At 37.4% G+C, this 23,683-nt stretch overlaps 1 protein-coding gene across 1 annotated transcript in view; it reads left to right on the top strand.

Annotated features, from left to right (window-relative positions):
• robo3 (roundabout 3) overlaps positions 1-23,683 on the top strand; it is a 58,578-nt gene that overhangs the window by 2,907 nt on the left and 31,988 nt on the right. The window contains exons 2-3 of the mRNA XM_030382915.2: positions 604-1,160; positions 23,276-23,469. Coding sequence (XP_030238775.2) covers positions 1,043-1,160; positions 23,276-23,469 — 312 coding nt within the window. The 5' untranslated portion in view covers positions 604-1,042. The remainder of the gene's footprint in view (positions 1-603; positions 1,161-23,275; positions 23,470-23,683) is intronic.

Genomic DNA, 23,683 nt, shown 5'->3' with positions numbered 1-23,683 from the left:
TTCAAAACAATTCGAGTCAATAGAAATATTTGAATTGATAGATTTATTTTTATGTATTTTTATAAATTATTTTTATGAATTATTTTTATTTTTTTAATTTGCCATAAGTTTGTTTATCAAATAAATTTCATATAATATAGCTAATAATTTGCTGAAATTTACAGCATTTACAGGAAGTTTCTAGCCTGGCGAACAGCTGATTTTACTTTGCTGCTCGGACTCCGAATGTTGCATGCCGCACGAAGCGAACGAAGCGACCGAGACGAAGTTGGCTAAACTCACCACTGGGCGGATTGGTGGGCGAGGCGGGGGCTGCAGTGGTGGGTGGAGGGGTGCTGGCAAGCCGATAGGAAGGCAGGCAGGCATAGCTGTAAACGCTAGTCCCGTTGGCATTCAGTTGAGTTTTGGTTACTGCCGCCAACGGTTAACGGTTTTTGGGAGCATGCCACGCGCCTAAAGGCTGCCATTCGCCATTCGCCACTTGCCGCACGGCAAACGACAGACAGAAGACAGAAAATAAGCAAAGCTAAGCTAAGCAAAGCAAAGCAAAGCAAACATAAACAAACAATTTTCGTTTTGGGAAGTTCTGTTAAGTGTTAGTAGGTGTGTGTATGTGTGTGCGCGTATTTTAATTATTTAATTTGCGAAGCGTCGCAAACATGCGAAACTCAATTGGCCGCCAGGTGGCAGCCGCAAGATTTTGTTGGCTAACGGAAACGCAAAAGCAAACGGAAACGGAAGCATTTAAGCAAAGTGCCAGCACACACACTACCCCGCCCCAGACAATCGTGTGCAATGCGTGCGCGTATGCGTGTGTGTGTGTATGTGTGTGAGCGCCTTGTGAATGCCGGCCAGTTGCAAGCTTGCAGCTGAAACTTGCAATAAAAATTGAATACGAATACTTGTAGAAATACAAAAAGCAAAAAGTAAAAAAAAAAGAAGAAGAATATATATATATACACATATAAAGGGAGATAAAAACCTCATATTCTCGGGCGATCCTTTGTGCGGCTCTATGTGTGTGTGTGCGGCAAGCAAATAAATGCTTTTGCAACGCTTTTTTAGCCATTTTATCTCGAGTCGAAATACTGTAAAAAATTGTAAAATGGATTTACGTTTCGTATTCATCGTTATACTGCTGAAGTGGACCTATGCACAAGGTAAGACCATGTTCCAAGTGTATACGTGTGTGTGTCTGTGTGTGGTTAGTGTGTGTTTGCTTGGGCATTCTGTTTGTGCAGCAGCAGCTGTTGAAGTGCAGTTTCTCACATTTGTTCAAGTGCTGCTGCAATTGCAAATATGCCATAGAAAATGCCTCATATGAGTATTTATTATATACACACACACAAGTGCAAGTGTGTGTGTGTGTGGCACAGTAATGAGGTGCATTTAGCTGAGGTAACAGACCGACTGGCCTCCAAGTGCATGCGAGTGTGTGGCAAAAGTTTTGCAATCGAAAAAGAAACTTTTGAAACGCACAGCATTTTATTCTCTCTGCTTTTTTTGTTGGGTCTTACATATTATTGATGCTGGTGCTACAGGTGAACAGCGCGAAGGTGTTGCCAAGTGCCAGCATAGGCAAATGTGCGCTTAAGCATCCTGCCAGCAGCAGTACGATTTCTATGGCGAAATATTCGAGATGATATTGAATGGGAAAATTTTATGTATTTCAGATCGCTTAAGATTATTTACAATATAAAATTATTTGAACAAATCAAAAAGGAAAATGAAAAGTCAGAAAGAAATTGGCAAATAATATCAATCTAATAAAATATTAAATACTAAATTTTTATAAAAATTTATTCTAGTTCTAGAGCTTTGTATTTTACATCTCTCTTACAATATTTTTATCATATTAAAAAAATTGCTATTAAATAATTTATCGAATTAATTCTGACATGAGAAATTTGTAAAATATTTTACTTTTAATTTTTTTTTATATATATATATTTTTTTTATCTAATTTTTATATTTTTTATTTAATTCATAAAACTATTCACTTCAAACACTTTCCGATAAATATGTAGCTTTATTTCTCTTGGACGAGAATCTCAATAGAGCCCCAAGTCTCTCACAATATTTTCCCACAGAATATTAAATGAAAATATATGCTTTCTCCCACTGCGTACACATAAATAAATAATTTGATTGCAACTTTTCATCTTTCCGTATGTTTTTCCCCATCAAGCAAGGCAAAGCCACTCAACAAAGTTCCACTGATAATTATATTTGCTTTAAGTAACTAGTCAAGTATTTAAGTTACAGTTATGAGCTAATGTATTGATTAACTGTCTTAGAACAGATCTCTCTTACAGCATGTTCTTCTCCCTCTCTCTCTCTCTCTGTCTTCATCCTAGTTAGGTTTTATTTAACATTCATTTACTTGCGCTCAAATAAACTTATTTGCTTGCTTTTCATACGAAAAACTTTTGCCAGCCACAAAACAATTTCCGCACTCAGTTTTCTTGGGCTGGCACGCCCCCTGGCTATCCTTACCATGCCCTTGCCAACCCACTCGCTGCCTAACAACTCAAACAAATTAGGCAAAAGGAGCAAAAACAGAAACAGAAAAGAAGAGAACAAAAAATCGAAACAAGCTACCCATCGTTGGAGTTGGAGCTGGAGCTGGAGTTGGAACTGGAGTTGGAGCTGTGGCCCGAGGGCAAACCAAATTATGAATGAGCTTTCTTGTTTGGTCTCGTATCTCTTTTTTGTTGTTGTTGTTGTTGGCCCGTTGCATAAAATATGCGCATTTAATAAGCCCCAAAATGAATACGTATATATGTATGTCTGTATAAATATAGCCATGTTAATAGTGCGACGCTCCGCGGATCAAGTGAACCAAACTGAATCGAACAAAAAAACGGAAATGAAGCGACATGAAACAAAAGCGTTTTACCGCACATTTGTTGCAATCATCTGGCACATCATATAAATGTGGAACAATTTAACATACCCTGCAAACTGCGAATGTGTACTGGGGGTATGATGAGCCAGGATGAAAGTGAAGAGTTTGGGTCTCTGATCAAAATCATAAAATCAGAATCGAATCAACTCACATAGAGCTTTGCTGAGTTAATTTTGTTCATTTATATTAATTTATCTCTTTGTCAATTTTTTTAGTCTCTTACATAAATGCTCTTAGTCACATATGCATATTATAATTGCTTTTATAAAATATAATAATAAAATATAATTATTTAATTCTTTTTATTTTCATTTTTCACTTTTTCTTCTTACTATTTTTGTTATTTTATCAGTAAAATATTTTGTATTCTATTTATATTTCTATACTTTTATCTCCACTATTTTTTCTGTATTTATTTTAGTTTTTCTTACTAAAATATTTTAAGTATGTATACTTTGTTCTACTATTCCCCAGTTAGCTTCTCGCTTTGCTTAGTAATTAATGAATATAAATATGTGGCGCTCTTTCGTATTTATAGAATTCTAGGAATAGAACTACAAGCCCTTAACCTGACTCTTTCATGAAAGCGCTATATTTCGACTGAGCAAACACAAAACACTCATCAAAAAGCAAACTAAGCCTCAAGCCCGGTTGTTTCTCTATTTATATGACTTACATCTTTTATATATATATTAAAATCAGCTGCATAAAAATCATTCAATTGGCTTTGTAGCATATCTGTCGGTCGAGCAGCACTTCCCCAATCTGTTTCATCTTCGTTTTTCATTATTTTTGTAGTTTCATGCATGTAAAACGAATTCAATTGAATAATATCCTGTCATTTTGTGTGGGCAGCTACCAGTTCGACTCGTTTGGCATGTCAAAAATTTTATCAGAGCCGCGAGAAATTCACCATGGAGCGGTAAATAAATAAATCGCAGCTAAAAGCTGACACACACACACACAGGCAGAGACAGACAGACAGACAGACACACTCGCTTCGAAGTATGCAATAAATTGTTGTTTCGGCAAATTTATTGGCATTTTAGTGGCTCGCAGCTCGGAGCATCAAATAAAGCAAATTAAATGCGCTTCCGCTTTGCTTTTATATTTTTTTATTTTTATTCATTGTTCTCCTTTTTTATTATTATTATGATTTTTTTCTGTTGTTATTTTGTTTGTTGCTGCCAAGTTTCGTTGTGCTTAATTTATAAATTATTCATTTGGCAGCAGACATTGGGCCCAATTATCATTTACATTGCATGCGAAACAAAGTTCGCCTCGGCTGAAGTTGGCCCAAAAAGTAGGCTAAGGCACACATTCGACCCGTTGGCCAAATTAATTTCTGTGCGTGTGTCTGGATGAGTGTCTCCTCTCCCACTCGCTCCTCCGCCTGTCTCTCTCTCTCTTGCTTACTCTTATTTTTCCTGTTGCTGCTGTTGTTGTTGCGTCTTGTGCCTTGCGGCTGGCATAAATTTATTTGGCAAAAACTTTCGCAGACCGGAATATTAATGAGTATTTAACCTAAATTGTTGCCTTTGATAAGTGGCATGAAATGTTGCCACGCCCACCCCCCATCTGACCCTCATTTTATGGTATCAATGCGCCGCAGACAGCACACATATATCACTATGCTTCTGTGTGTGTGTGCGTGTGTTAAATTACTTCAAAAAAAGGGTTACAATTATTTTATGTAGGGTCTTAAAGTTGGGCTCCTAATAGGATTCCGGTTCGCTAAATAAAAGACGGAGCATTTGCCCAGTTATCTTTAATATGTTTGCCTTGTTATTTCCGTAATAGGCTCTCAAAGTATGTTGCAGCCAGTTAACCCTTTTTTGGGATGAAATGCCAAATTTGTAACGAATTTATATTGGCAAAGGTATTCGAAGAAAGTGAGTTAATAAACAATGTTGACGGAATTTTCTGCTTTGCAGTTTATTAGAGAAATAAATGAAGTAATTAAAGCTTAATTAGTAAAGCAATTAAAAGTGGGGTCAAATAAATAAAATAATAATTGTAGAAACGGGAAGGCAAATTTGCTTCGACTATATAAAAATGAGTTTGTGCTTATAAAAAAAAAGATAATATAATTATATTGACAAGTTATTATTTTAAATAATTTATAAATATTTCTTGGCTTATTCAGTTTATCAAACAAAGATTTTTAAGCATTCATATATTTGTTAAATATCTATTTTATACACTCAAATTTGGCTTAAAATTGTTCATTGAATAATTATAAATTTATTTTGAGGATAAAGGATGTTCAGATCAAGTACTTAGGAAAATTAAAGCTCTATAAATCTTTTAAGAATTTATGCTTACATAAGTCTACATAGAAAACTGAACTGAATTGCATTAAAATTGATTTCTCGAAGCGTTCATTGCCTGCTAAAACTTTCTCTATTATTTACCTTAAGGCAGTTTCCAACTGCTGAGAGGCGAAAATTTTAATTAATTTGTGCATCAGTTCAATGCCTGTCATAATACAAATAGAATAAACAAAGAGGGAGAGAGAGATAGTGGGAGAGTATGAGTGAGAGAAGGAGAGGGAGAATGCAATTCAAACAAATCATTAGCAATACGAACATTTATTTATTTATCCAACATATCCTGCGTGTGTGCAAACAAAAGATATGCAGGACTCTGAGCACAATTATGCAGCGCCACATATAATGGCAATATTTTGATTAAGTTAATTAAGTGATTTCACTTCTCGGTAACAGCAACAGCAACAGCAACAGCAACAGCAACAGCAACAGCAATAGCAAGAAAAACAATAGCGTTAGGGACAATAAGGACAATGCCTATCAACGGGAATTCGTGTTCCTGTTGGGCTAATCCGGTCGCAGCTTGACATGATTACCCGCTGAGCCTTTGTGTGTTAGGCCACATAAAAACATCATATTTCATGCCATTATGCGCAAAACTAGGCCAACAACAACAACAACTACAACAACAACAATAAACAACAACAAGAGCGCGCAATAGCCGTCTAATGAATTGCTTTAGTTTACTTTGTGTAGCAGCTGCCAAGGCGTAGCTAAAGTTTAGAGTGGACCTTCACTTAATGTGCCTTAAAGTGCAAATGGGAATGACAAAAACACAAAGTGGAAAATCGAATAGTCAAGTATTTTAAAGTCTTAAATATTCTTCTTATTTTACTATATTGAAATATTATGTAAAAAGCTCAAATTAAGTTTTAGAATATATATATTATATCTCAAGTACAAATTTAGGTACTTTGAGCTTTAATTTTTATTGAACCACAGAAAAAATATTAATTCAGCAAAAGACAGTATTCATATAATAAATTACTACAATATTAATAGATATAATATGAATATAAATTTTTCAATTTATCTTTAATTTTATATTTATAATTTTTGTTCAATTATAAAATAATTTTTTAGAGTTTCCGCAAATACAAATATACAAATATTTCTCATGTCAAAGCATATTGCTTGCTCTTGAGCATTTTCAACTTTCCTCAACTTTTTTATCGCCACAATTTCGTATTTTTACGACCCCAATTAAAATGTCTTTTATAAATTGTGTCAAATCTTTGGCTGTAATAAGCTCAAATCAAATAACATAAATTGCTTCCCACCCTCCCCGAGGACCATATTCAAGTGCTTGACATATTTAATGTGCCCCTTTCGAGTGTTGTAAAATTCGCGAGGGAGCGACAAGGCGGACATAAACAAGTGTTCAGCATATTCTTTATGACAACTTTTTGAGTGTATATAAGGCTATATACATACTTATATATATATATATATATATATATATATATATATATATATATATATATATATATATATATATATATATATATATATATATATAAATGTATATACAAGTATTTGTTGCTATTGTTGTTGTTGGCGCCAGCGTAAATCATAAAGCATTAAATGACCGCCGACTGGAGGGTTTTAAGAATTCATGTCCGTGTTTGAGAATGCGCACGCCAAGCTGCCTGGCGCGACTGTCTGTCCATCCGCGTGTCCGTCCGTCTGTCTGGTCGAGGAGACACTGTAGCTGTCATAGACTGCGACAGCTCGCTGTAATTCGTAGCCGCGCGCATTTTTCGAATGCTTACCCTTTTCGACCCTTTGCAGCGAGTGTCATTGACATTTTAATGTGCTAATGAAGATGAGGGCCAGCGATGTGCAGCCGTAAAAAGAAGAAGAAGCGAAAGACCAGTAAGAGATGCTAAAAATATTATGAAATTGTTCTATAAAAAAAAAAAAGAAAATGAAAACATAGTCGTGGCATCATCGCCTTTGACGCGCTCATTATCGTCGAGTGCGGTTTTTAAATATTTTTTTATATGAACTTTGCGCTCGTTGAGGACCTGCCCAAGGACTAGCGGTGTTTATGAGTTGTTATGATTTTATTTAACATCTTCCTTTGTCCCCTCCCCTTGCCTCTCTCTTTCTCGCTTTTACGCTCTCTGTTTCGCCTGCAGTCAATTATGTCAAAGTTGTCAATTCACGACGAAAATTGCAGGGCTTTAGCCCAAGCAGCTTTTACAACCAGCTGAGTGTAAAGTACAGAGAGAGAGAGAGAGAGAGAGAGAGAGAGAGAGAGAGAGAGAGAGAGAAAAAAGAAACCTCGCTCAAATATTAAATGTAGGTTATGAATTTATGAGCGCAGTAGTTGAAGTAGTCGACAAAGAGACTTGTTTGTCCCTTAAGCTGCTGAGTGGAATAGCAAATTACAATAGGAATACTTGAGTAGTTACTATTAGAGCAAACATTTATCCTGAGTGATGAGCGGAAAGTAATCTAAAGTGAGTGCTGTATTAATTAACTTGAACATAGTACAAAGTGCTCTTAGTCAGTGCGTATAACAGTTGTTGAGAAACATTTTCTTATATTACATTACATATTTATAGTATTAGTGTAAATATTTCAACTAACTATAAGCTCCTCTCTCATGTTGTGTGTATAACAGTTAGTGCACTTACTTAAATTGATGTTGCACATGTATAAATGAAGATCGTAAATATTTATAATAATTGTTATATATATTTGTAGGCATTACAAAAAAGTATAACAAAAAAGTATAACAGTTTTCCTTAATATATTGCAGTTTTTAGGAAAGTCCCTTGCATAAAGCATGTATTTATATTATATAAAATATATAATATTTATATAAGCTATAATATAGAAGATATAATATTTATATACTATACAGAGCAACTCAAAGAAATAGTTTTGATTTTGTCTAAAGTATAACAATATGCTACTTTAACTGTATTCATTGGTTATTAAAGTATACAAGTTATGGACTGCATAATTGGAAAATTTCATATTATCAGGTCTTCACTTGTGCATACAATTCAATCGATTTTGTATGACAGTATAACAGTTTTCAAGAACCCATCGAAATTAAGAAGTCAGTATATAACGAATTTGTTTTAATGTGTATAACATAATATATAACATATATGTATAACCCTACCAGCTTTGATTGATATTTTTCATTTATTTAAATAAGTGGAATATACGAGTAGGTATAAACATATCGATTTCAAGCACGTCCACTTACCAGAGAGTTAAATATAATTTTCCCAGCTTTAAGCAATCCTCATATTTCTCATATATCATATTTTTATAGCCTGCTTTAACAGTCTCAATGTGAGAGCGCTTTATGAACCACTTATTCCACAAAAAAGAAAAGCAACAAATAAACTTCAATTTTAAATGCCAAAGGGCAAACCCTTTGCTTGCGTCTCTACCAACGTTGATATATGTATATGTGTAGATATATATATACTTATACTTTTTTATGACTTAACGGCAAGGAGTCATAATTTTTGCCAACTCATTGCCTTTTAGGCCTGGCCGAGAAATCTCGGCAAGGCAAGGCCGTCAAGGAGCGCAACAGCCTGCTAAAGGCCGCAAAGGATATGCGTCCAAGCTGGAGCTGAAGATGTTGTTTTTTTAGCTGTGCTCAGCTGTTGCCTGCATAATTTATCAATGTCAGCAGGCGATGATGATGAACGCGAAGGAAATGTCAAGCCAACAGATTGGACTTGTGCCAGGCTCTGCTCCCTCTCTCTCTCCACTCCTCCTTTGTGCTGGCAATTTCTATTGATAGGCCTGTTGGACATTTCGACCAGCCGAGCGTAAGGAGAAGGCCATAAAACTTGAGCTTTTTAACAAGCAGAGACGAACGACGACAGGCAGACGGACACGCTGCCTTTTGTGTAAGGAAGCTGAGGCGAAAGGACCTGCCGGACTTGACTTTGTGTGCGCGTCTGACTGCGTGTGTGTGTGTGTGTGTGTGCGTGAGCTCACCTTTTCTTTGCTTCGCAGCTTTGTCTGGCTGGACATTTTATATTTATTAAAAAAAGAACAAGCAGAGCGAAGCAGGAAAATTCGCTGTGTAGGGAATCCCACGTAATAGGCATCCGGTCATAAAAACATGAATTGTGCCTCTTAGCAGCAAATCCAATTGGGCATAAATCGGCTTTGTTGTCCGGCCAAACACATGAGCGGACGAAATTTAATGGCATTCTCCTGCTCGAGCTTCATTTTATGTGCATTTGAGCACAATGCGCTTATTGACTTAATGCCAAATGCTGCTGTTGGCCAGGAGCTCGCCTGCTTGCCAATGGATAATTGGCAAAGTGCTTCAGTGTGTGCCTATGCTGGGCTCTTGTAAGAAATGCAGCTGCAAATTGCATTGCGGCTGTCATCAGCAGCTCCAGCTGGCCCACTCCTGCTGCAGCTCCACTCCTCTTGCCTTCGATGTTAACAATTCAGCTCTCGAGTCTGCCTGCTAGCTATTTTTTCAAGGATGTTTACAAATTTACAACACGAAAGTGAATTTTCTTTCAATTTTGTTGCGCTGCCTGTTTGTCAGGAGCAGCAGCAGCAGCAGCAGCAGCAGCAAGGACTCGCGCTGACTCCCGTCAAGTCGAGTCCTGTCGACTCAAGTCTTCCTTTGCATCTTCGTCTGCAGCTGCTGCTGCTGCTGCTGCTTCTCCTTCTTCTTATTCTTGCCTGCCTGCCAGGCAGGATGCGCGCCTAAGTAGTTTTTGTATAATTGCACTCGTCATTGTCGTCCTTGTCGACATGCCTGTCCTCCTGCCAGACCCCCCCAGGCAACGGCAACAGCAGTAACAACAACAACAACAGCAATTAAGGATTGTTAACAAGCGCACTTTTCAACTTTGCTCGCGGCTGTTGCACTTCAAAGGTGTGCGCATGCCACGCCCCATTCGAACGACACTCAAACTGCCTCCGCCCTGCACCCGTACAGCCCCTCTTCGCTGTTTGTTAACTCATCTGCGGGCAGCTTTGTGCATGATTGGAACAGCGGCAATTGCACTCGATACTCTTTATAAAGGTAGATGGTATAGATGAAGGATATGAAAAGATAGTTGGGATGTTAGAGGTGAGAAATATGAGAATATGAGAATATAAGAATATGATAATATGAGATTGTAAGAATGTACGAATATGGGAATATGAGATTATGATAATTTGAGAATATGGGAATAAAATAGATAATATGAGAATATAAGAATGTAAGAATGTGGGAATGTGAGAATTTATGAATTTAGAATATGAGAATATTAGAATATGGGAACGTGAATGAGAGTATACGAATATGAGAAAGAAAATGAGAAATGAGAAGAGAGATAGAACGAGAAATCGAAGGAGGAAGAATCAAAGATGGATGGAGAGCGATAGGAGTTGAGAAATATTGAAAGATACAGAAATAGAGATAAAAGAGAGACGCTGGAGTATTAGGATGCTATAATAATAGCTATACAGATAAAGATGGTAGGAGGAGCAGGAGGAGTGGAAAGTGAGAGGCAAAAGGAAATCTCATCAAAAGTTTTAAGAACATGTTTCTTCATTTTTTTTTCGATTCCCTTAATTCACTTAATTGTATGCAAAATTACATACAATTTTTATTTCATGTCGACTCAGGAGAAGTGCACATGATGTGTGCAGAGTATCTCAGTGTCTAAACGGCGCTAGGTAGTTGAGACATCTTTGAGATACAGCAGACGCATTCTTAATTAAGCCTTGATTGACAAGACTCTCGTCGCAGACACTTAAAAAACAATTTGTAGTTGAGTGTAGGCAGGCGCATAATTAAACAAATCTGAAAATAATTGAAACTTTGCCTCGTAAATCCCAGACACACATAAACACACACGAAAATATATGTATATGGAGTGAGCGAGAGAGATATGCAAACACACAAACACATACCTATAGCTATCTGTTAAACTATCCGAGTTGTTGTTTAGCTTAAAAATTCCCATGTTGACAATTAAGTTAGCAACAACAACAACGACAACAATGAGACACGCAACCCTTGGCAATGCGAAAGGGACAATGCGCGTTGACAAGCCACCTAAAGCAGCCGGGCCCAACCCACCCACATGGTTTCTGGTTTCGTTTGGCTGGTGTGGAACAACCCTAATTTACTTTTAATAACTTCATAGGCAAAATCAGAGAGTGGGGGGGGGGGGGGGGGCTGGCGATGCCTTAAAAGTGTCCTTTTTCAGCTTTTTCGCTTATTGTGAACTAAATGCACAAAAGCGTTAATTTCGATTTTGCTTAACGAGGGTTAAAAAAGCACAGCTTAGAGGCTAACTGTGCGTATACGCGATATCGATAACGATAATTAGACATGCAGACAGGTTGCGAGGCGCTCAGGTGAGAAATTCAATTTGCCAGCCAACTGACAAGAAAAAAAAAACTGAGTAGAAGGAGAAAGCGAGGAGAAGGAGAAGTAATGGTAGGATGAGGGAATGCCCCTAACAAAACGCACGTCGCGCATGCCTAAGTGTGCGTGTGTGTACATGCGTCTGGTACTTGTGTTTTTTGGGCAGTGTATATCAAGTGCTGCGGCTGCATGACTGAGTGACTTTTCTGTCAAACGGAAAAGGATGTTGGCTGCTGCCCGAAGAGGGGGCGTGTGGGGAGATGGGCGCGGCCTGGGCTGGAGCTGGAGCTCAAGTGTGTGGCAGTCGCATTCAATGCTGACGCACGTCATGAAGAGCAATGCGAGAAATCGAAAAGACACAAACACACACAGGCAATCACAATCACACACACGCACACACACACACACTCACAAGCAGAGAGAAGCAGAATCTCCTTTTCTTTTTCGCTCAACTCAACTGTGATTTCCATGTGTGAGTCGGAGATCCTTCGCCTGCTTTTGACAGTCGTTTTGCAAACATGTCGAAGCCATTAAGACAATCATGCGTTTAGCCTGCTTCTTTCTGTTTTTTTATTGTTTAAAGAAGAAGAAGAATGCGACTTTTTTTTAGCATGATTCATTCCCATTTTTTGCCCATTCTCAATTCGTTTTATTTTTACTTTCTTTTTTTCTGTTGCGCTGTGTTTTGTTTTTGAAAAATGGCTGTCGCATCACTTCTATTGTATTTTTGAAGTGTGTGTCGTATGTGTGTGAGTGTGTGTGTGTGTTGGGTGTTTGTCACAAAGATTTATGTGTTGCAATTTACACACACACACACTCGGAGCCAGAGAGACAGACAGACAGACAAAAGAGTAGACAAAACAAAAAGCCGAGTAGAACGTTTGTTTGACGCTTACATCGAGTGGAAGGCACCCAAAGTGGTTTTTCAACCGAAGGTGTTGAGGGACAGAGCGAGAAACGGAGAGAGGGAGGGAGGTGGCGAAATGGGAAAGAGAAATCGCTAAAGTGCTTACTGTATAGCTGACCAAATGAGTGCCACGTTTTCAGCACTCGTTGTGCTGCATAGCATAGAGGCCTCGTTCCTTGGATTGGCCATAACTCAACATGGGAATAAGTGATCTATTAAGGGGTTAAATAAATTAAGCTGCAAACCAAAAAGTAAAGTTTAATATAAGGGAAAATATATTCTAATATAATATATGCAAACATAATTTTGACTAAAGTAAACAAGCTAAAATTACTTGATAACATAAGCATTTTAATCATGTAAGCCTAAATGTAAAGTGAAAACTGTTTAGCCTCTGTTACTCACAATACTTGTACAATATATACAATTCTATTGTATAAAGTGCTATAGAAAGTTCCACTTAAATTTTATCCCCTACAAATTATATCACTCACATTAACCTCAAATAAATTATGATGCAATGAAATTTGTAAGGGCAAACGGAAAAATTAATTCGAATTTATGAATATTGAAAACTAAATTGACTTTTGAGTGCACAGTAAATACGAGAGTTAAGAATGTAAATCGACAATATTTAACGAGTGCAGTCTACAGCCACGCCCACGCCCATTAAAACGCCCACAAAAAAGCTAAACCTATTGCAGCATAAAAAGTTGAGAGACCATAAAAAGCAACAACTAGCATTGAGTGGAGCTACCCCCTAATGAATGCCTGGGCAGGGCACAAGTTAAAAAGTAAAGCCCAACGACAACAACAATGGGGCAAGGATAGCGGGGTATCAGGGTAGCAGGGTTACGGCGGGGCTGGACTGGATTGGGGGTGGGCTCGAATGACTATAACGACAGATTGAACCCTTCGCTTTTAATGCAATTAAGTTTAATTGAAAATTTTCACTCCAAATTATGAGACGAACGTGTTGTTATGGGACGGACGAAAGGCTCGAAAGAGTGACGGACAGAGGGCGAAAGAGAGAGAGGGAGAGAGGAAGAGATATGGAGAGTGACACCCCCGCAATCAGGCAGATGGAAATTAACATGCACACCCACACACACATAGCCGCACATAGGGCATAGCTATGCGGGAGCGTGTCCTTTGGTGCTTTGCACGTACTGCCTGCCAGAATGGGAATGAGCGAAAGCAATCAAGCGTCCAAATCACTAGCCGAAAAACCGAAGGCAGCTCAAACTTTGCTTTGATGCGAAACAGTGAGAAAGAGAGTGTGTGAGAGTGAGAGTGAGAGAGGGCGAGAGGTAACTGGCCAGGACTTTATTACAAAACAAACAAGCAGCAGCTGTAGCTGGAGAGGCTGCAGGACCCTTACTTCAGCTCAGCTCAGCTCAGCTCCATCTCCCAGCGAGCCGACTCGTCCTCGCCTGCCCACTCGGCATTTAACTTATCTTTTATCTTGATTGCTGTTGACGATGACAAGGATAATGATGATGATGGCGTTAGCGCTGGCGCCCAACGTTGTCCTCTGATTTTAGTTCACCTGCTCCAAGCGCACCGCCCCTCCCCTGCCTGCCTGGCTCTACCTCGATGTTAGGTTATCTGTTTATACAAGCGAATGCCGCTTGATTTTAATTAGCATTTGACACAGCTGCTTGACACGAACAACAACAACATCAGCTCAGTCCTCTGGCTCAGGTGCTGCAGCCGGTTGGTGGCTCGGCTTGTATTTGCTGCTTAATGAGCCATCACACAACTGGAATTTCAAATGTCCCCGACGTGCAAATAAAAATATCGTATGGCTGCCGGCAAAACTTCCATGTGCCCAGCCGTAACATTTTACGCTTCACAAACTTTTGTTGCCAAATAGCTCGAAAAGTATCACCAAATATATGCGCAGGGCTGAATAAATAACTCTAAATGGTTGCTATTTGAATACACTCTCCAAATGAAACTCTTTTCCAGAATAGTTCTGGGTCTAGTTGGAAGTTTTATTCATTTTATGTAAAGCTAAATATGTTAAACTCGTTATGAATGTTAAGTTTAAAATAGTTTTTATTTAAATGAAAGCTAGTAGAACTGAAATACTTCGTATACATATTGGAGCTGCCACTGTTTATATATTTTTGTGTAGAGATTTCAATGTAACTAGCTTGATTTCAATATTATATTTTTGAAGACTTGACTTAAGACCGAACAGCGCAGATTGCCAAAATTTGATCATATACTGAACTGTAGAGTTCATTACACAGTTTATTGATTATAATGATGATATCTACATTTTGGAGAGTTGCGTATGTAGACTTTGACTTTGTAGATTCTGCATTTTCTTGCCTCGACTTCATTGAAGCAACGGAATATCACCTGATAAGATAAGAAAAAGTTTTCAGGACTTGGGATTGTAGGAGCTGATGTGTGGAGACATAATTGAGAGATAATTGATTGAGGATATCTAGTTTTTCTGTGGAGACTTATTGAGGGAAGCTTGATTATAGTGATTATATATATATTTATGGAGACTTCATTATAAGGGTCGACTGTGGAGAGTTCTGCGAATGTGGAGACTCAAAAGAGCAGACTCCATTGAATAGCCTTGACCAGCCTTGACTCATGTGTGGAGCTGATGGTGTAGACTTGACTTCGGAGACTTCGTTGTAAAGTCTTGATTATGATTATAGTTTTTGCCACAGTGGCTCGATATTAAAAGAACACGCAAGCAAATGGAGACAAAGGTTTATAAGCATGTGGAGAATTGAGTGTAGAGTCAAGTTGAGACAGTTGTGGAAATGTATATATCAGAGAAGCAAGGCCATAGTAGAGACAAGAGTTGACAAGGTTATGAAAGATGTAGACTGGGCTGTGTAGAGTTAACTGTGTAGACTTAAAATTCGATTTACGATACGACAGCTCTACTGATGACATTTTGAATGCCTGGCAAAGGAAACAGATGAAATAAATTCAATTTTCGAGGCTCTCCCAAACGACGTCAAATTAAACCACAAATTCATAATACCCAGCGGCGCGTAGACATAGTATATATGCAAAAGCTGTCACAAACACACACACACGTATACATATCCGCACACAAGTCTACACAGTTACACACACACATACACCTCCAGATACATCGTGTAGTTGTGGATTTTTAACGTTCAATGCGCTGTGCTGGAAAACCGAATGTGAAAAGTTTGCATTCGAGTGAAATTTGTGTGTGTGCAGACATGTGTGGCTGGTGAGGTGGTGTGTGGGTGGTTGGGTGGTTGAGTGGTGCACTAAGCTAGCGTCAAGGCTGCAACTTTTTTGGGCACAGCCAAACGGCAATGCACATACTTAGCTATAGCAACGAATTCGACATCTGTTTGCTTGCCTTCTGGAAGGTGGCGCAGGTGGTTTACGAGTATGTGGAGCAGATTGACAAACTGACTGACTGACTGAGTGAGTGAGTGACTGAGTGAGTGACTGAGTGGGCATTTGCTGTGGATATATGCGAGTAAAACCAAATACAAGTTGCAGATGCTACGAATGTCTAAAAGTATTTGCACATTTGGCCCTGGGCGGGGCATTGCATTTGGCATTGTAATGCATTTAGTGGGCCGAGAGTGGGCCAAAGTTTAGACAGAGCTCCATGGGTGGCTGAGCAGCCCACATTGAAGTGTGTCAATGCAAATGTGTGTGTGTGTGCCGGTGTGTGTGTGTGTGTGTGTGTGCTCAGTCTCTCGTGTGTTTTGAATTATTTATATTACTTGCACTTTATATGCAGCCTGCTAGCAGAGGCAACGAGCCAAACAGACAGTTTTCCTCTGTGAAAATGTTTTCCAAATGCATGTGTGTGCATGCGTGTGCATGTGCATGTGTGTGTGTGTGGAAAAACATTTGCAAGTGACATTGAGTTTGATGCCAATGCATCGCTTAGCCCAGCTCTTTGCATTTATTGCAATTCGCCATTCGCCATTCGCAACCACAAAAATTCCTTTGACTCTGGGGCATGTTTACAATCTTGCATTGGGCACGGGGCGTGGCAGCTGAAATTGTGGGTGTCAAAAACAAACAGCCCCCTCAACAAATTTGTGACTCGTCGAAAAGCAATTCATTTGAAAAACTTCTGAGTCATTGTCAAGAGCCGAACCCTTGCCACACCTCCTCCTGCTCCTGCCTCTTGGAGCGTGAAAAAAAGCGAAACAAAAGCACAAATTTTAGTTCTAAATGTTACAATTTATAGCCAAGTTTCGTTGTATTCTATTTTTTTCTGTACTCTATGCTCTGCGTTTTTCGGCTGCCTTTGGCTCGTAATGATTCATAACTAAACAAAAAGTTTTCACAACATCCCCGGAAACAATTTGCTGCACACGAAGCATTTACAAACTTCAATTTCAACTCATTTCGCCTGTTGTTCCAAGGGTGTTGCCTGTTCACAAGAAAACTAATTCACAATTTCTAACGAAAACGAACGCGACAATGAACATTTTTGGCTGTCCAGCTAAATTTGTATATATGTATATGTAATTATGTGTGCATAGAATAGTTTTGGGTGGTTGAAAGTCAAAGCAAAGTAAAACCAGTTGGACTTTTTTGTAAAGTTGTATTTAGCTACATTTAAATTTGTATTTTTCAAATGAGTTGATCTGTGGATATTCATGCGGGCATATAGAGTTAATTGTCAGTCACATCAAACAGACTCAGTACTGTAATATCTGCAGTGTTTAAATAATAATAATAATAATAACAAGTAAGAAGACTCTAGTCGAGACTGCTCGACTAGGAGATACCCTGAACCCTCCAAGCTGATATTCTTATCATTCTGCACTTCTGTTATGCACGCACACATACATTTACATGCATCCACCCTCATGCGCCCGCGCTCTGCTAACTGCGCAGTAAGCAGCGACTGCGCTTGGGCTGCAGTGTGGGCAATAGTATGAGAATTTACTTGGTGAATAACTTCTTTTGTAAACACACGATCTTAATGAAACTTTCAGGGCGTAATTATATGGTCAAAATGTGTGTACATTCCAAAGCATAAGTCTCTAGTACTTGAAATACGTTTTTTACGAATTGGGGGCGAAGGGGGCGTGGTATCCAAAATCTGTTGATTACAAAATGTTTGTATTCATCATATATATATACACAGTAAATCTGAAGTCTCTACATCTAATAGTACTCCGATGAGGCTCAAAAAACAAAATCAAATTTTCGATTATTCTCGATAAAAAGTTATCGGGTGAGTTATCGAAAAAATAAAGCAAACTCGTACTGCGTATGGTATACACGAGTATGCACACAAAATTTCAGCTCTCTAGCTTTTATATCTTCTGAGATCTCGGCGTTCATACGGACAGACGGACGGACGGACGGACGGACGGACGGACGGACGGACGGACGGACGGACGGACGGACGGACGGACAGACGGACAGGGCTATATCGACTCAGCTCATCGTGCTGATCAAGAATATATATACTTTGTGGGGTCTGCGATGATTCCTTCTGCCTGTTACATACTTTTACACAAAAACATTATACCCTGATTTCCCATTTTCAATGGGTTCAGGGTATAAAAAGTTGATTATTTTATTCACTCAACCCAAATAGCTTAAGATAATAATAATAAGATAACAATAATTGTGAATATATTGTATTTTATTTTATATTATTTTATTTATTTTTTTTTATACTTTTTATTAATTTAATTATTAATTAATTTTTTCCATACATTTATCAAATTCTTTTAAAATTTTTGTATACAATTTGAATATTTGTGGTATATTTTTATTTTTTTTATTTTTACTTTGTATTTTTACTTTTGTACATCTTTATATATTAAATTTATTAATATGTAATCAAAATATTTAAATTGTATACAAAAATTGCAAAATAATGTGACAAGTGTATAGAAAAAATAAACAAAAATAATACAATATTTTTAATCATTATAATAATAATATAATATATAAACGTACTATAGTATCGAATTCCAAATTATTCCTAAATTAAGGGATAATGTCTCTTTATTTATTTATTTTTTTTTTTTATTTATTTATTTTATTTTTTATTTTTATTTATTGCTCAAACGCATCATGAGTATACAACAAAAGTAAATAATTTTATAAAAATCTTTAAAATTTGATCAACATACGATAGTTAATAATTATTAATAAAAATTATATTAGCTTACTTTGCATACAATCAAAAATACAGAAACAACGGACAATGTGAATATTCTTCATCAAGAGTTAAGCTTTTGTCCTATGGCTTAAGCCAACATTAAAGTTTCCTTTGACTAACTTGACTTTAGCTCACTTAACTTACTTTTCATATATTGCAATTAAGTATTTTTCCATCTTTCCTCTCTGTACACAAGCCAAAAATAGCAGCTTGGCTTTACTTATGGCCGCCCACTAGATAAATTTGCTTAGTAGCAGCAGCTGTTGCTATTTCTGTTGCCGTTGCTGTTGCTGTTGCAGCAAGACATAAATTATGGCACAGAATTTAATTATCGCATTGGACGTGCAACATGCTCGCACTAACACAATTTTCGCATCTCCCGAGCCGGGTCTAGGCGCTCGAAAGTATGCTACTAAAACAATTAGCAGCGCCCTAATTAAAGCAACAATCCAAAGCGAGCTTCTTGATTGATGATCCAAGTGAGCAGGCGAGCGAAAGCTGTTTGGCTTTCTAGTCATATATACATACATCTATATGTATTTATGTGTATGTGTGTGGCTTATTCTTGTTTCTTATCCGCCAGGCCACAAACAAAAGCAGCCATGCAAATTACAGTCGCTCGCATGTGGTGTGGCCAAAAAGAAAATGTTTAAGGAAATTGCTGCAAATATTTTGCTTGTTAAGTGAAACCCAGTTTTCGCAACTGGAGAGACCAAAAACTGCACTCAGCAATGCACTTCAGGCATTTGTGCGCCTTAACCAGGGTCGAGCACTCCACGCGAGGCTCATAGAACGTCTTCGTCTTGGTCTAGGTCCTGCTGCTCCTTCGTCCTTTTTTCGTATCCTTTGGCAGTTTTGCATTTTGCATAAGCGCTTGGAAATGCCTTTGTCGTTTTAGCAATTTATGCAAATTTCGTGCATTTTCCCCCATGTTGTTACATTCTTTGTATGCAGCATATATGCATGCATATACATATACATATGTATATACATATATAGACGATATTTATAGAAGAGCAACTCCTTTTACATGCCGTATATAGGCTAAAGGCTTCGGCATGCAATTAAAACTAAATTAGTAGGCCTCTGGGCTATGGCCTGTGTGAGTTTTCTGAATTCAGTTTTCTAGTTTACTAATTGAATTATTTAGTTGCGACTCGTTTCATTAAATGCACACGCAAACTTTTACAGCAACGGCTACGGCGGCAGCAACATAAAGTTGCAACGTCAACAAACTGAGAAATCGAGTGGCTGGACATTGAAATATCTTTGTTTATATGAATATATATTTTTATATATTTTTTTTAGTATTTAAATATTTTTTTAGAAAATGTAAATATATTTATTATTTTTTTTTTTTGTATTTAAATTTAAATATTTTTTATACATATTTTTATATATTTTTTTTTAGTATATAAAAATTTTGTTAGAAAATTTAAATATTTTAATATATTTATTATTTTATTTTTTTTAATATTAATTTTTTATTATTTTCTTTTTAATTTTGAATTTGTTTTTATTTTTTACCAAGTATTTCCTGAGTTATTCAGAGCTGGTGTCTCTTCTCTTCTCTGCTCTCTCTCTCTTTCTCTCCCTCTCCCTCTGCTGTCAACTGAGCTGAGTTGAGTTTCGGTTTTAGCAAAGCAACGTGTCTAAAATAACACTCTAACTGTCTTCATTTCATTAAACACACGTTTCTGTTTTATTTTATTTTTATTTTTTTTTTACAAATTTCAGCTCAAAAGGTTTTTTGTAATATCGCTTTAGCTACAGCATTTCCATATCGTTTGCACCCTTATCTTCTTAATTGACATTTAAATGCGTATTTTCTGACACAGTGGCTGTTACATCCGTGTTACCAAAAACACACGCAAGCAGCAATAGCACCCACTCCTGCCCCTACCCCCAACTCCTCTGTAGTTTGTCATTTATAAACACACAACAACGACAGCAACAACAAAAAATCAACCTTTTTTTTTAGGTGTTGAATATTACCGCAGGGCGCAACAGTCACACGACCGCAAACCCCAAGCCGGCTCGTTCCTTGGTCAAGCAAAGAAATGTAAACAACGAAACGGAACAGAACAGAAAAAAAAAAATTCCACGCTTCGGCAAGTTTTGGGCCACCCCAAATATAAGAGCCACCCACATGCGACATTTAACCCTCAGAATGTGCGCATTGAACACATTTTGGCTGAACTTCCAGTTTCATTTGTCCTTTCGTTTACATTTATTTTATTTTATTTTATTTTTGTTTTTTTTTTTTTTTTTTGTTTTGCTTGCGTGTTGATTTTCGGTATAAGTGCCACGCCTGCCCGCCCCCAGAATATATATACATTTTTTTTTGTTATATATATTTTCATTGCTAAAATAACATTGACATGCGTCTTGCTCGGCTAACCCTCCGGCCAGCCACATGCCACATGCCACATGCAACACGTTCGCGCCGCTCGATTCCGAGCTCAGGGTTCGAATCGCAGTTTCCTGCTTGGTCCTTGCCCTGCTCGACCCAGCCAACCCATGCCAATTCGATTCACAGCGTCGACTTTGTGCAACGTCTGCTGCATGACATGCAACTCTTGCCTCGAGCTGTAAATTTGTTGCTGTTGTTGCCCTTGTTGTTGTCATGTTGCAATCAACAGCAGCAGCAGCAGCAGCAGCAACAGCAACAGCAGCACAAACAACAACAAGCAACAATCCTTATTTAATAACGTTTCAATATTCCAACATTCTCTGACATATCAATTTTCAAAACCCGCTTACAGCAACAGTTACAGCTGCAGATACATCTGTGTATCTATAAGATATAAATGTATCTATGGCTACAAAAGTTTTTGCTGCTTGCGTGAGCTTTTGCTGCTGCTGCTGCTGTTACTGTTGGGGTGCTGTGCGTGTGTGACAGCAAATTGTTGATATATACGACACGAAAATTGAAATTTATGTTTTTGCAACTGACATATTGCTTATGGCCAAGCATAACGAACTACAATAAAATATAAACTTTCTTTTGCTTTTTCTCGGCTTGCGCCGACGGCAATTCAAGAAACTGCTTTTTGGCTTATGGGAAATTTATCAGCTTTAAGTGGAAAATTCGTTGTTTAACTCGGGCCTAATGCGATTTGCAATTGATTGATTAAAATAAAATAAAAAGAAGCCGAAGACTCCAGCTTTAATCTTATATCAATTCTAAATTCTAATAAGTTTAATATATGTATATACATATGTGCAAGGGTGTATAGAGACTTCGGCATGTTTGTATAATAGCTGGGCACAGTCTATATAAATATTTGAAATATTTATATATAAAAATAATTAATATATTTAATACAAATAATATAATAATAATTATAACAATAATAATAATAATAATAATAATAATAATAATAATAATAATAATAATAATAATAATAATAATAATAATAATAATAATAATAATAATAATAATAATAATAATAATAATAATAATAATAATAATAATAATAATAATAATAATAATAATAATAATAATAATAATAATAATAATAATAATAATAATAATAATAAAATTAATAATAATAATATAATAGTAATGTAAAATTATATTTATATATTTAATAAAAATATATTCAATATTTATTTGAAATATATTATATATTATTTTTTATGTATATGTATATATATTATATATTTATATATACATTAGTAAATTTCATTCCTCTTCATAATAATACCCTCTAATTTGCCACAGAAAAATGCAAATCAAAGATTTTAACATTTCAAAATGAAATAAGTTATTTAAAATATATTTCTAAAACTATCCAACCCAAACGAAATTTGCATTATTGACTCGCTTAACTCTCTCCATAATATATGATTCAACATTATTATTACTATTTTCAATTACAATTTCAATGGAATAGACGAAAAGGCAATGTTTTTATTACAGATGGTGTTTATTCAGGCTGTCGCTGCAAATCAAACACAGGCTGTATTTATTTGCCTTTGTCAGAGCGTGGTGCAGTCAGCTGGAACTATGCTAATCCTTTGCTTAGCTCAGTTATCTCTCTCTCGCTATCTCTGTATCTCTTTCGCATACCGCTCTTCAGGTTAATTTAGCGGTTTTTGCATAAACAAAAAACTACTTAACTGCTAAGCTGAGCAGAGCTCTATGCGGTTCTTCTTCTTTGCCGCATATGCAAATCCACACAAATTAATTCCGAAATGAACCTTTGAACAGGTTCCTGCTCCTCCTCCTCCTCCTCCTGCTGCTGCTGCTGCTGCCGCACTGCGACAGTTGAATTGCAGCTGCAACTTCATTTGCAACGTCAACGGCAATGCGCATTAACATTGTTTTCATTTTGCCAGCGAGATCTTTTAACATTTGCCAAACCGCTGACGAGCACAACTCTCGACTCAGTCGGCTCTGTCGACTCTGACGCAGCGGAAAAAGGAAATGCCCCGCCCACCCATAGACTACGCCTCGGTGTCCCTTGCAATTTGTATAAAAAGCGCTTTAACCTCTTCATTGCTCAGTCCAATAGCTCATCTACCTCTACCTCGTCGCATCTCATCTCATCTCTGCTCTTCTCTTCTCTTCTCTTCCCTTTCATCTCAGGCTCACATCCGCCGCGAATAGTGGAGCACCCCATAGACACGACCGTGCCGCGACACGAGCCCGCAACGCTTAATTGCAAGGCAGAGGGCTCGCCCACGCCCACAATTCAGTGGTACAAGGATGGCGTACCACTCAAGATACTGCCCGGATCGCACCGCATCACCCTGCCGGCGGGCGGATTGTTTTTCCTCAAGGTAAGTTCTGTGCCAGCGATGCAAATTATGCGACAGTCTGAATGGAGCTGCTCTCACGGGAGTGAGAGATTCCTGCTGGAGTAAAAGATTGCAATGAAGACGTTCACCTAACATTATTTTCGAAATATACACAGATAATATAAGTAATGGGTTGATACAGATAATATTTGTAATTAATGCTGTATATATGAAATGCAACTGCAATTGTTTTATA

Source organism: Drosophila navojoa, chromosome 3 (genome assembly GCF_054131105.1).
Source record: "Drosophila navojoa isolate 15081-1374.11 chromosome 3, UAZ_NAV_1.0, whole genome shotgun sequence".
Taxonomy (NCBI): Eukaryota; Metazoa; Arthropoda; class Insecta; order Diptera; family Drosophilidae; genus Drosophila; species Drosophila navojoa.
The sequence above is the reverse complement of the archived record's forward strand: the minus strand, read 5'-3'. Positions and strand labels throughout refer to the sequence as shown.